The sequence below is a fragment of the Danio rerio genome, chromosome 4, assembly GCF_049306965.1.
Source record: "Danio rerio strain Tuebingen ecotype United States chromosome 4, GRCz12tu, whole genome shotgun sequence".
Lineage (NCBI taxonomy): Eukaryota > Metazoa > Chordata > Actinopteri > Cypriniformes > Danionidae > Danio > Danio rerio.
In genome coordinates this window covers 6,917,507-6,931,587 of record NC_133179.1, presented here as the reverse complement: position 1 = coordinate 6,931,587, position 14,081 = coordinate 6,917,507, and the positions used below count along the sequence as shown (strand labels likewise).

General features: G+C 43.1%; 1 protein-coding gene and 1 long non-coding RNA gene across 14 annotated transcripts in view; one reads left to right on the top strand and one right to left on the bottom strand.

Annotated features, from left to right (window-relative positions):
* The window catches only part of LOC141381570 (uncharacterized), a 70,943-nt gene that overhangs the window by 28,976 nt on the left and 27,886 nt on the right, over positions 1 to 14,081 (bottom strand). The gene's annotated exons all lie outside the window — the stretch shown is intronic.
* The window catches only part of foxp2 (forkhead box P2), a 147,703-nt gene that overhangs the window by 109,604 nt on the left and 24,018 nt on the right, over positions 1 to 14,081 (top strand). For 11 of the 13 annotated variants that reach the window (XM_073946064.1, XM_073946070.1, XM_073946067.1 and 8 more), the window contains 6 exon segments: positions 2,409 to 2,546; positions 3,789 to 3,878; positions 6,168 to 6,342; positions 7,049 to 7,265; positions 8,867 to 8,971; positions 13,145 to 13,232. In XM_073946064.1, the coding sequence (XP_073802165.1) occupies positions 2,409 to 2,546; positions 3,789 to 3,878; positions 6,168 to 6,342; positions 7,049 to 7,265; positions 8,867 to 8,971; positions 13,145 to 13,232 (813 nt within the window). 13 annotated transcript variants of the gene reach the window in all.

Sequence of the window (14,081 nt, the reverse complement as noted above, 5' to 3'; positions counted from 1 at the left end):
CTCTCTCGCAGTCGTTTTCTTCATCTCGCATCATGCGAGGGAAAAGGACCCATTGTCTGCCACTGTTTACGGCTCGACCCTTTGGCAAACGCTCATTAATTATGCCCCGTCTTGGCGAAATCATTTCGGGGAGAAGCAATTCAGCCTCTGTTCCTTTCAATTCACCCGGCTTGTCAATCATCGCCCCCCACAGTATCCCGCGGAATGGAGGTGTTATATTCCGCCAATTATCATGTCATATACTCGAAAATGTAAATGAACGTGTGTGTAAAATTAAATTTATGGGTTGTCAGTGAAGAATAAGAACCAGGAGAGCAATTACTTATCTGCTTTCATCTTTCAAGCTCTGATATATCATGCAGAAAACGCCAGCCGTTAAATGCTGGAATTAGCATTGTGCACCACTCAGAAGTGAGTGGGCCGAAACTTCAACTTTGTCTCGCCTTTTTTTTGTTTGGAAAAGCAATGAAATGAAGATGTGTATCATCCGTCGATCTGTTAAAAAGCTAATGAGAGGCTTTTATTTCTGGTCTCCTTTGTTCCTATTTGTTATGTTCAGGGCAAAAATGCCGCGCTGAGTTACACGCAGTCAGCTGTGGTCGATAAATAAACTTTGAGAATTGTTCCGAAATTTACATGTTTATTGTATTCGCCGTGCTGCGGTGCAGACAAGGTGATTGTTCGTTATTCAGTCCGTCGCTCATTTAAATATACAAATAATGGGCGTAATGAGAACATCTCCTCTTGTATTTTCATGCTTTGGTCTTTATATTGTCATTTAGGCCGGCGCAGAACCCTGGCTGAACCTGGGGGTAATTACACATCACAAATGTGTCTTAAGGTTTAATAACATTGAAGGTGTAAGCATACATTTGCATAATTACATGCAGCTGTTTAATTTGTGACTTTGTTGCTTTGTTCCTTTGTTTTTTTTTTTTTCTTCTTCCTCCAATACCTCCTCCCTCGTCACACCTTTCCTCCCCAAAGAGAGACCGACAGACAGAAAGAAAGAAAGTGTATTTGTGTGTGCGCTACCCTCTGTGGTGCTGCTCGTTGAGTTTTGGGGCCAGTCTAATGAAGAATGGTGCTTGGATTTGTTTGAATATGAATATGAGTGGGGATGGAGTGTGACCTTCAGCTCCGCTACTCAGTTCATCAGGATTAGTCAAGCTCGGCGCTCAGGAGCGCTAATGCATAATGACTTCTAAAATGAAAAATGTGTAGTGACCATGCAAATGTCTCTGCTAATCAAAGAGGGGAACCTGAGCTGGGCCGAGCCAGGAGACTAAAACAAGGACGTGTCAAGGCCCTGAGAGCTCAGACGTACGGAAAGCAATCAAGCGGTCTTGATTAGCCAGCACGAGGAGCTGCTCGGACCCCTTCGCAATGTCTAATGGAGCCTCGTGTCTTTTTCTAAAGCTCAAAAACCACAACAATAGAGATGTTTACCTGTCATGACGCCGAAGGCTCAGCTGTCTTGATGATAGACAGCATCTGTCGAAGCTGCTCTGTTAGACGATGCAACATGCAGCATGCTTCATAAAGTACAAAGAATGCCCCGAAGAGTCTGTAGACAGGTGCAGCGTCCAGAAAAAAAGTGTGCAAGCATTTCTCGAAAAAAAAAAAAAAACATTTGTCTGGCAATTATTTTTATTCTGTTCATTGTTCAATTTTAGACACAAGCACAAAAAAAAAAATCAAGTCAAATGAATGTAAATGTTGCACGCTTCCAGAAAACCTGCTCAGCGCTGGGCTGCGAAAATATTTTCCTTGTTTTGTTTTTTTAGCCGAAAAAATTCTCTCGCACAGTTTGACAGCTGGTATTTTAATGATTCTTATCATTTAAAAAATGACATGAATTTTTAAAAATGACATCTCGTGGAAGACTTGTGCCTCTGGCTGCTTTCTTCCAAGCGTGCAACTTGGAAACTTCAATGCGCAGCGAGAGGCAACTGGTAATTCCCCTCACCTCTGTAAAACAGAATACTTCACAGCGCCTCAGCTTCAATCAGGAGTTTCTCGCAGACTTTTCAAAGCTTCTAACCCTCAGCAGCCTGAATCCATGCTACTTAGCTTAGCTGCTCCTCAACAGGCCATGTGTCCGCTTACGACCCACAGTCAGCTCTGGAGATGTGCGTCTTCCTGCCTGCCTTGTGTTGGAGCACTAGAAATCGCCTGAGGGAGTTGAAGGGTTCAGCTAATTAAGGTCCTCCTCTATTTAAAGCGCAGTGCTTTTCCCATTGGGAGTAGCTGACAGAAAATATATAGTGGAAAAAAGTACACATGCACTGCCAAATGATTACACATACTGCACCGTTTCCAGAGAGTTCGAGAAGCAGCGCTTGACTTGGAAGAGTTTGCACAAGACATGGCTAACGTTTCATTCTCTCTCCATCCATCTCTCCCAGGTGCCAGTATCTGTGGCAATGATGAGTCCACAGGTGATCACACCCCAACAGATGCAGCAGATCCTTCAACAGCAAGTCCTTTCCCCCCAGCAGCTCCAAGCCCTCTTACAACAACAACAGGCAGTCATGCTTCAGCAGGTGAACACACACAAACACTCGCTGTCCCGTACAAAACTCGAGTGTTTTGCTCCCATATGTCCTTGACATATTTAGATCAGAGAAACAAATGTGGACAGGCATGTAATTAGTTGTTTTCAGTGGGGACTTTTTGGGGGGACAAACGGAGCACAGAAACAAGCTAGCCGAATGGAGTTCACTGTTCACAAGTTGAACAACACAAGTTTGATTTCCTCAAAAACCACATGATATTATCATCGTACCATTTTGTTAGGTGTTAGCATCAACAGTATAGTGAGGGCATGAAAAATGGGAGGATTGTCTTGTGAGCTAAGAACACATCTCTGACAAGAGTAGATTATATCTTCAGAAGTGATTTTAAAATCTCTCTAAGTGAGCTCTTCATTAAAAGCATCTCCATTAACTCAGTTAGCCTTGATTATAATTAGGTGACGAGCGTCTTGTACTGAAGACGGCTCCCGCTGAACGAGATGGGAGATTTCGGTTCCTGTATTCTCAACGATGAGCTCCCGAGGACAGCGCTCCGAGACGAAGAAGAGAAGTGTGCTAAATGCATTAATTCACAATGATGAATTCTCTCCTTTGAGTGCTTTGCATTTATTTCAGAATTTCACTGCCTGTCAAGGCATCAGAGAGGAAAAAATATATAGGCAATAAGATTAATTGTTCCTCTAGCGGTAATGTGCAGCCGCATAAAAGTCCATATGGAGATGCATGATGAGGGGAAGTGCTGGTCTCTTTGTCTCAACCAGAGAGAGACGTTATTTATGATGTGACATGCAGAAGCACATCCAGGCATGTCGTGCAGCCTCAGGAGCCCAGAGTCGGCTGAGAATCTGTTTGTTCTGTTGTAGCTCAGCTTTGAGGTATGGCCACACTTATGGGAGAGAAGGGATACAAGTACATTGTCAAGTCATATACAACAGCTGCTTTGTTTTGTCAAAGGTGTAGCATAGCGGTTAATGCATTAGGAGCACTTACACTCACTGTACTTGATCCAAGCTGTTAGTTTAAAGACTTTTAAGACAAATGCTATTGGCAGAGGAAAATAAATTGATTTTAAGCCAAGTTGTTTTGTTTGTCACAAGCATAGACTAGGGTATGGTGTGTTTTCTAACTCCTCATGGCCAACATGGCTTGTGCAAGAGTTCTTATGTTTAACCTAAGGAAATCAGTAAGAAGTACTGGATTTTTTACACCTTACCCTATGTCGTAATGATGAATGTCCATGTCTTTCCACAGCAACACCTGCAGGAGTTTTATAAGAAACAACAGGAACAACTTCATCTACAGCTTTTGCAGCAACAGCACCCAGGCAAACAAGCAAAAGAGGTACGCTACGCACAACAATGCACACATGCATGAGGCAATGTGACAGTTTCTTTCTCATTTCTAACCATGAGCGACTTGTGCTGTCATTATAAGGCTCTTTTACTATAGTGGAAACTTTTGAACGCTTCCAAATGAGTGCTGAAATTAGGCATGCAACATTGTCAGGTGTCTCAGCTCTGTCCTCGGTGGCACTTCAGAGTTACGTTGACGCTAAAATGCCCACTTTAGCGTACCGCGCAGAGTCCGTTCATTAATGAAACGCTGGTTTGGGCCGACGAGCAGAAAAGTTCGACCGCAGCGAGCTCATAAATCAAACTGACAGTCAGACCGCGGATCCGTCTGACAGACAGACAGAAGGAGACTGAAAGAGAGGGTTGCTGACACTCAGGAGCAGGCATCAAAAAGCGAAGCGCGTCGCAGAAGGAGGGGGTCGGCTGCAATCCAAACAAAACGTGGGGAAGCAGTTAAATTGATCAGCTAGGTATCGCAGGCGGGAAACGTCCCCCACCCCCAGCAGACTCTTCAACGAGCACCTTCTACCATTGTCTCTCTTCAAGCAAGCCATTATGCAGGGCCTACAGAAAGCAGGACTGACCTCCCGGAGGCTTTGTTTCTGTTTGGATTTGCGAATAGATTTTTTTCAGGCCCCTGCCATCAAATATGGAATAGAAATTGCTCCCTTATTTCTCACGAGACGACGGGGCCAATCCGCACGGCTCACTCCATTATGCAGTCTGTTTTCCAGTGAGCGCATCACAAGTTTTGCCTCTCTTTCTCTTGCTCTCTCATCCCTAAACTAAGGGAGTGAGGTCTTCCTCACCGTTCCTGACTGAAGGTCTTCCTCTAGAGTCTGCTCAGTCTTACCGCTGGTGTAATTCCAAGCAAAAATTGGAAGTTTAACTTTCCTCCTGTAATGGGGGTCTTTGCTTTCTTGTCACTGAGTAGGTCGTAATGTATTCTGACAGGAGAAAGGGAAGGGAAAGGGATGGGAGAGAGAGAGAGAGAGAGAGCTCAAGCTAACAGGGTCTCAGCAGAAACTAGCTCTCAGTTTGCTAATGGACCTCTGGAGACTTTGTCCACAGAAGCAAACTTCAGTCATTTTTAAGCCAGACCTCCTAAAAAACAGCTAATAAATTGAGTCTGTGGAACATGGAAATGCAACTACTACACCGATTTACATTTCCAAACAGCCTTGTCATTTCATTGCATATGAAATGATACAAACATTAAGATTTATTCACGAAGAACTTGTGGGATCAGTTAGCGATTTGTTATTCATCTGTTTCAGTGCATACCATCTAAACGTTTACCTAGTTTTATGAGCACTTTGGATTTTTTTTAGTGTTTGGGGTTTCATGATTGAGATCCAATCTCCCAAAATGTTTGTTGTAAACATAATAATTTAAATAAATTGTAATTATTAGGTTGATAATTGGTGACACTTTATTTTGATGGTCCATTTGAGTATAGTAGACTGTCTTCTTAATATCTGTTGATACTGCTTCTTCAACAGACATTTAACTAAATATAAGACACTTTGCAAATACACGTCAACTTACACAAACTCTAACCTCATCCCTAACCCAACAGTGTACTTATAGTCTAATGAGACACAATGTAGATGCAATGTAATATAAATCAACAAGCAGACCATCAAAATAAAGTGTGACCTGATAGTTTTTCACCTCCAGGAATTATTCACCATTTGTTTTCTGTGAATGATTTTGCTAATTCTTTCTGTTGCCATTTTATTTCCAAACATCAACATTTATCTGATTTTACAGGTTTATTTTTGTCTGTGAAATGCGTACTTGCTGTGCTTTCATCACTGAAGCTCTGCGTTGTTTTTCTGTGCTTGGCTGCCACTGCCGCTGCTGTTGTTGTTGTTGTTGTTTTTGTTGTTGTCTTCGCCAGCTTATGCAAGAGGCTCCACTGGCGGTAAACAGGGCTCGGAGGGGATGGGGTGGGGGGATGCTGTAAATCTCTCTCCGCTTCCCTCCCTCCGTCACCCCCTCCCGATGGCCCCATAAGCTGTAATGGACCATTAGAAATGCAAGACAATTAACTATCAATGGGGGAAGGAGGGGGTTCCACACACGCTCCCACCCACATCTCACACACAGTTCTCAGTACACACAAGCAGACAAGGCGAAGACAGACGGCAAGGTTTCACTTGGGCCACATGTATAACCGAATACACTTTTTAGTCCATGTGTGTGATTAAGGCTTTGTGTGTGTGTGTGTGTGTGTGTGCTCACTCTCTCTCTTTCTCTCTATCTCTCACTATAGCAACAGCAGCAGCAGCAGCAGTTGGCGGCACAGCAGCTGGTCTTTCAGCAGCAGCTCTTGCAAATGCAGCAACTGCAGCAGCAGCAGCACCTGCTCAACATGCAGAGGCAGGGCCTCCTCTCTATGCCCCCCGGCCCAGGACAGCCCACCCTCCCCGGACAGACTCTGCCGCCAGGTAACATACTCACGTGACTGTGTTTGTGTGTGGTTGCGTCCTCTTTAAAATCTTTTTCTCTTTTGTTTCTTGCTGTTTTTTCCTTTCCATTCCAGTGTTTTTTTCTTCCTCTAGTTCTCTATCTCTCTCTCTCTTGCTTGTGTCTGTGTGCTTGTTGTTTTCCTCTCACCCCCTCTCTCTTTCTCTCTCTCCCTCGCTCCCTCCCCTCCTTGCCTGTTGTTGTTGTTTACGGACTCGCAGTGCAAGCTCAGTGCTGTGAGGAAGACGAGCTGTTGCCATTTGCTTTTTTCCTGGAACAAACACCTGGTGCTACTGTGTTTATCGAAATGGCGCTGGATGACAATAGTTTGAAAATGGCTCTTAATTGGAGTATAGTCGGGGCGACACGAAGCGGAATAGTCATTTTATCATCCAAGGGATTATATGATGATTTGATTCTGCACGCAGAGGCTCGTTTATGAATGCATAATCATGTGCAGATGAGTTCCCGGTTGCTTTGTACTTTCGGATACTACAGAAACGAAACGAGGGATGAGCGTCCGGGTCGATCTCACGCCGGTTTACCTCCAGATGCTTAAGTGTGATGCTCAAGTTTCACAGCAGAGCAGAGCAGGTTTACCGACATTGTTAGAAAAGGGAAGATTTGGGATATTGAGAGTTTTTATGTGAGCGTTTGTTTCTGAACCTGTTTGTCACTGTGTTGCAGCTGGTCTGAGCCCTGCTGAACTCCAGCAACTTTGGAAAGACGTCACTGCGAGCCACACCATGGAGGATAATGGGATGAAACACAGCGGCCTGGACCTGAGCACCAACAACAACACGTCCACTACCTCCACCAGCAACCCCAAAGCTTCTCCACCCATCACTCATCACAGCATGTCCAACGGCCAGTCCCCAGCCCTCAACAACAACCGGAGAGAGAGGTACCATGACACACTCACACATGCATGCCAAATCTAAATATAGAGAAGATGTGCTGGTTTATTCTACCGCATACCCAATCACCATCGGGCCCTTGAGATCCAGCTGGATTGCCTGCGTAGAGTCACTTTGAATAAAAGCGTCTTCTCTGTTTTACTCCAAATCCCTTTTCAGACATACATGATCTGAAATCCCCCTGATAAAGAGTGCTGTACACATGAACAAACGGCATGTTAACAAATACAAACCAAACAGTCGTTTAAACTACGTTTCATGTGCAACGCAAACAACGACTGAACGCTTATTTGTAGGTCCCCATTTGCAAAAGAAAACTGCTCATTCCTGCAGGGAGAGGACTGTGTGTTTTTGTTTGTTTGCTCATCAATAGTTTATTATTGTCTGAAAAACAGTGGAAATGAGATGAAACCTCCCTTGAGACTGCACTCGATTGAACGCATCGTCTTCCGGTATATCAAAGACAAGGAGGTGCAACTTTCAGTGGCAGGAACACACAGCTCACCTCACTGTACATTAAGTATTTAATACCTGGCTTTTCTTTTGAAATTGCTTTACATACTCAGCTTGTCATGTAAATAGAACACACTATGCCAGTGTGGCATTTTCCTGAGCGTTTATATGCACGACGAACCTTTTATATGCTCCACAGCTGCTGTAAAACATAGATTCGCATATTTCTCCATGTATTATTCAGTCTGTAGCGGCCATATGTTAGTACATAGCAACAGCCGTTGACTTCACTGGGGGTGGATGTGTTGTGTAATTGGTTTCAAGTATGTAGCATCTTCACAGAAAGCCCTTTCTTGAGAGAGATATCTTTAGAGGCTGAGACGAAAAAGGGAAAAAAAAAACAGAGAGAGAAAGAGAGAGACACGGAAATAATTTAAGAAATAGGTTACACTCTTTTCTTGTGTGTTGGCGGAGTCTCTCGGGTCCGTGGTCGTTCGTAATCACAGAGTGTGTTGTGTTGTCAGAGCCAGCTGCTTTCTAAGATGTGCTGGATCGATAACGGCAAGGTAAAACAGCCAGCAAGGTTTGTGTGTGCAATTGTGTGCCACACACTTGCGTTGGTCTGCTTAGCCTTACTTTCACACATTGGCCCCTCAGCACCATTAGAACTGGTGGTCGTAACTTACCGCAATGTCTTTTCACAACAGGTTGTGTCCTTAAAAACGCCAGTTCCACCGCAAATGAATCTCCTGGTGAAAATTAAAGCATAGGGGCCGTTTTTAGCTATTTACACAAGTTGCCTGTAATGGCTTTACAAGGTGGAAGTCAAGGAAAAAATGTTGACGGGCGATTTTACTTGGCGGGGCCATGTGTTTTTTAACACACTTGTGTCTCCTCAGTGATACTCTGGATCAATAATCACAAGGTGGCTTGATGTCAAGAGAGAGTCTATGTTTTTTCAGCTTTTATTAGCATCAAGTCCACATCCACCTTCCCTTCAAAAGCTTCCATACTGAGAAGTGCTGGAAATTGAGCCATTTTGACCCAACGTTGAGCAATTTTTGTCCAGACAGGTGTAAGTGGCCAACAACATGTTTATTTTCGTAATTTCTAACACGCACTTTTTCTCTTTCAGCTCATTGCATGAAGAGACCGCAGTGTCACACTCCCTCTATGGCCACGGAGTGTGCAAGTGGCCAGGATGTGAAAGTATTTGCGATGACTTTGGACAGTTTTTGAAGTAAGTATGATCCATCATGTGGATTTTTAAAGTTGCAGTATTTCGCTAAGTATGCCTCTATACCATTTTGAGGGATGTACACATGGTCCCAATGTGTTTCCTGTTTTACATTTTTAATTTCTATTGCTTCCGAGAAGAGCCATACATCGATAAACAATGTTATGATAGTTGTTTTAACAAGAAGTTAAGATTGAATTGGCTTTCGTTACAGTTATGAAATAGTTTAATAACAAGCAGGAAATGATGCCATTGGCCTATATGTGAATATTTGATGTCCTTTATTGACAAACTCCCCAAATTATTTCATAACTTCAAAACAAGTCTCAGCTCTTGCACTAAGCTCTTAGCAGGCCAATAAACAAAAAGAGAATCTCCTAATAAAATCCCCTAAGATGTCTGTCAGCCAATTGAAGGCGGTGCTCAGAAATGACCGAATGTCTATGTGAATGGATGATGGGTTGGAGATGAGCAGAAGAAGCTAATGGCAACGTGTGGTGTTGTCATGGCGTGGCTAACAGAGTGAAATGAACTCTTCATGCTCCATCAACAATTTAGTTAATTAGCTCATTTGTAATTGGTCGGCTTTGTTGCCGGGACGTGAGTTCGGGGGACATCAAAGGAGAAGGTGTTTGCTGTGCTGGAGATTGCAGGTTATCACATTGCCACTCTGAGGAAAGAACCCTGCCATCAAAGAATAGAGAATAAGGTTCATTTGAATATTCTAATTAGATGCATAATTAACTGTGAAATAATAATCTGGTGCATTTGTGGGTGTAAATGTCCACGTCAGTTCATATAAACGGCTTTTGAGAGTGGCGACGTTCTGTGCTTTTATTACAGACGCTCCAAACTAGTCTGAAAATTAGCATCTTTTCAATGCCTTCTACCTCCAATCACACTTGTCTGATGCTCATTTATTATGTTCATTGCAGCAGAGCATACAACAGACATCATGTGATCAAATCAAAGTGTGCAAATCAATAGTTGATGAGAACTAAACAAAACCCCTCCGCATCTGACAGCCTGTGCCATAGAACGGCGTTCTAGCAATCATCTTCCAAACCCTCATCCAAATGGGGGCAAGGCACCTCGTTCGCTCCCAGATTCGAAGACGCCTGTACTGTAACTTGTACATGAAAACGCTCCCACAAAAGACAGCGTGATCTGAGCTGGCGAGATGGCGGGTGGCGCCGTGCCTTGGAGGAGCGATTGTTGGTGTCAAAAAGAAGCTTTTAATGTCGTTCGGAGATGCCAGTCACTGCTGTGTATCATCCAGGTACACACGCTTAAAATGGTTTACATAAAATAGGTGTCAGATTCAAATGGCACCTTTGATGGGGGAGGCAGGGGCGGAGGGATTCACCCAACCTGTACAGGCTTGTAGCTTGCGGAGAAGAAACCAGCCACGGTTTTGTAATCTTTGTTGTGTTGCTGAGAAAGTTGTCAAGATCAGCATTTAAGCGCAGCTACGCTCTCTTTCATGCAGCGTGCACCTGGAGAGGGGTAGCCAAGAGGTGCCTGGCACGTTATATTAGCTCTGAAGTTCAAATAGGCACGCGTGCAAGCAGGTACACCTCGAGACGTGTGTATTAATGCAACAAAGCACACGTCTTGCGGGTCTGATTTGGGGCAACTTATTTGGGGGTTATGCGCAGCTAAAAGAGGGGGCTAATGAATTCATAGGCGTTCTAATGTTGTTCTGCCATGCAGGCGATTTTGTTATTGTTTAAGCTGCAGATTGCTGGCCTAGTTCCCCTATTGATTTCCTCTCACATGTTTGAGAAGAGTCAGGATGAGTAGGGAGAGAAAAATACAGACGTACCCGCTGGCCTGTAATAAAGATTGACGGGCTGTCATCGCATGCTTGCCATTTGCAGTAGCATCTTTCCCATGCGGACGCAATTTGGGTTTAGTAAACAAACTCTTGCCCATCCTTATGGGGCTTTTTCACTGAAATGAATCTTCCTTTCCAGCTCCTTAACATTTAACTGTGGCGAAGCAACCTGCTGCGCTTACCCTACTTAAATGGAAGCATCTTTAACTGGGCACTAATGAAAGCCAACAGGAAGTCCCGAGTTAGATTAATCAACATATGTCCAGTTGAAGGCGATGAGTCCTGCAAGAATCAATCCAGTATTAGCCAAACGATTGGTGGCCAGATTGAAGTTCGTCTTATTCAGCTTGCTGATTTCGTTTCGTTTGTGGTTTTGGAATGCACCATACCTGTCCCTCTGTTTCTTAGACCATCAGAGCCCTCATTCCCCATCTCAAAACAAAAATCAATATGCCTATAAAGTGACCCATAAATTACAGGCAGCTCCAGAGATGTTTGCTCAGAGCGAGCGGGCGGCCCTGTCTCATTCTCCTCTCACCTCTCTGTTTGAACTAAACCCAGCACCACAGGCTCATTAAGAGATATTGGTGACTGCATCTAACCCCCTCCGCAGCCCTCCTGCTTTTATCAATGCATAGTCAAACACCTACTGCTTGAATATTTCATATCCATGCAGTAATCTGGATGTAATCACCACTGCTAACCAGCTCTGGCTAACGTTAGCACTGAAAGCCTCCACATATCTCAATTCAGCTGGCTACTAAAAACTCACAGTTGTGGCTTTTTATCTTTACAAAAAAAAAACATCTTTTTATTTATTCTACTGACTCGTAGAATTAGAAACTAGCCTCCATTAGGATAGAAAACCTCTTAAGCCTCTAAAAGAAGCAAGGAAACCAGATTAGGATCTAGATGGTCGCTAATGAGAAACGGGGCATGCGAGATAAGATGTGTTATTTAGCAAGCTACCTGTCGGGACGGCAGAACTAGCCAGTCGTGGCTTTTGAAGCAGCTGTAATTTATGACATCCACCATACATCAAGTGCGTAAGATAGCATTATGAGCATTGAAATGAAAAGGGTATTTGCAGCATTAGTTCCCTGCGAGGGACCTGATTACATGATTAATGAAATGCCCCTTTGCATGCGCATTCTGAAACAGCAATTAGGCACGGGGCCGGAGAAAGGCACCGACTCTCCAGTCATCCTCTATGTTTTTTTTTTCCTCCGTGTTCAATGCTATCTCGCTCTTGATTTATAATGGAGAATATCTGAGCATTAGACCTGAACGGTTACAATAGCAAAAGCAGGCGTGATGGAATGAAATAATTTTAAATGGGCACGGGTGTAATTGAAAGGTAGCGGCGGCCATTGTGTTCTCAAATGTCCTCCGCTTTGATTGGCGTGTTTGAGGAGGATTATGAATACGTTGTTATTTTGCGTTTTTGCACATAAACAATAGCTCGCGCTATGAATAGAGAATGAACAGGGAAAATGCTTAGTAGTGTTAAAACTAGCTCGGTGTGGGTGGGTGTGTGTTTGCGTGCGAGTGTGTGTGCGCAATTTAAGCTCACACTAATGCACTGGAGGTTGTACTGTAAATGATCATTGAAGGGTCTGCAAGCTAACCTATAATTACAGGAAAGAGAGTGGCAGCATTGGCATTTCACAAGCATGTCTTCTAAAAGAGCGCTTTGTGGGTTTGTCACCAATGATAATTTAGATAGAGGCTCATTACCGAACATCACAACACTTTTAAAAACCTTTTCGCCTCCGTGCGTTCGCCGGGAATAAAGGTCTATTTTAATGGCGGGCTTCTTTTGTGTCCTGCAGACAAAATCCAATCAAGGAAAACCGCCATTGACTGCTCCTGCAGTCTGAAGTGGGGGTTTTTTTCCAGCGTAATATTCTAATGAAAGGATGAGTAGATACGTTTAATATGTCGTCGGAATAATGCACTCTTCGTAGGAGGCGCTTTTTAAACGTTACTCGAGTTAAATTGCATTTATTGTATTTATTTCTTGATAAATGTACAAGACAAAACCTCTGCGCGAGGCCTTTTGTACGCCAACATCCCTCATAAGCCGTTGTGTTCTGAGCGCTGCCTCTCATTCGCATGACAGCAGCTCTATTGTGATGTTAAACACCGGCTTTCATCAAGCATGGGACACACTTGTTAGATGGCGGCGGTTTGTTAAAAGCTAATGGGATGGACGTCCTGTAATCCAGAAATCATATTCATCAACAACAGTAGTAGTTGATCAACAGGAAGCGGTTATTAGTAGTACATTGTGTAAGTGTGGGGTTAGTTTTTCATCAGATTGTCCTCTTTTCCTACAGGCACCTTAACAATGAACACGCACTGGATGACAGGAGTACTGCGCAGTGCCGAGTACAGATGCAGGTGGTACAACAGCTAGAGATACAGGTACAGTAGACGCACAATTATCATCCCAAACATACTCAGTACTCATAGGAACAGTTCACCCAGATTGGACAAGTCTGAGATTGTTGACTTAGCAATTTGAAAACATGCACTGAAAGTTGGTTTATTGTCCATTTGGAGCCCATTTATTGTTTCTCTATAAAAGCTCAAGTGATCATAAAGGAATAGAATGGCATGGAAGAATTGTTGTTTTTGAAAGAGCTTTTTAATACGAAATATGACATTAAACATTCATGTGTGATGTGTTTTCTTTATGAATTGAGAATCGTGTAGGCGTTCCACCAATAAACATTAGTTTATGTAGTCAGTTGGTAATGCTAACATAATATTTGAAGTTATAATTGTAATTATCAAATTTAGCATATTACACAATGCGCTGGCAACTTCTCATTTGCTACTTATTTAACAATTTAACAGCTCTTATAATACTCAAGGGTTTGGTTAATGCTAACCTACACCATTGTGCTCTGATTTTTGTTATTGATATTTATCATTGCATGTTAATGAACTCCAGACTAGCTATTTATCCAATCAGTGGCATAAAAACCTGTTTGAAAACAGTCATTATTTAGATATTAGTCCCACTAATAAATTAAAGTGACTTGATTCTGTACATCAGGACTAAATTGGCTTGTGAAAAGTGGGTGTGGATTTTGATGTCGTCTTTAACACACACTTGTTCAACTTGAACTGCTTTTTCACAGCATAACACCAAAGATTTCCAGTGCATATCATTAATTAGCTTGTTGCCATAAAAACCTGCAGTGCACAAAGTGTAAAAATGCACAAGGGACACCTTGAGCAAATCCATCCCAACAAAGGTGAAAACCA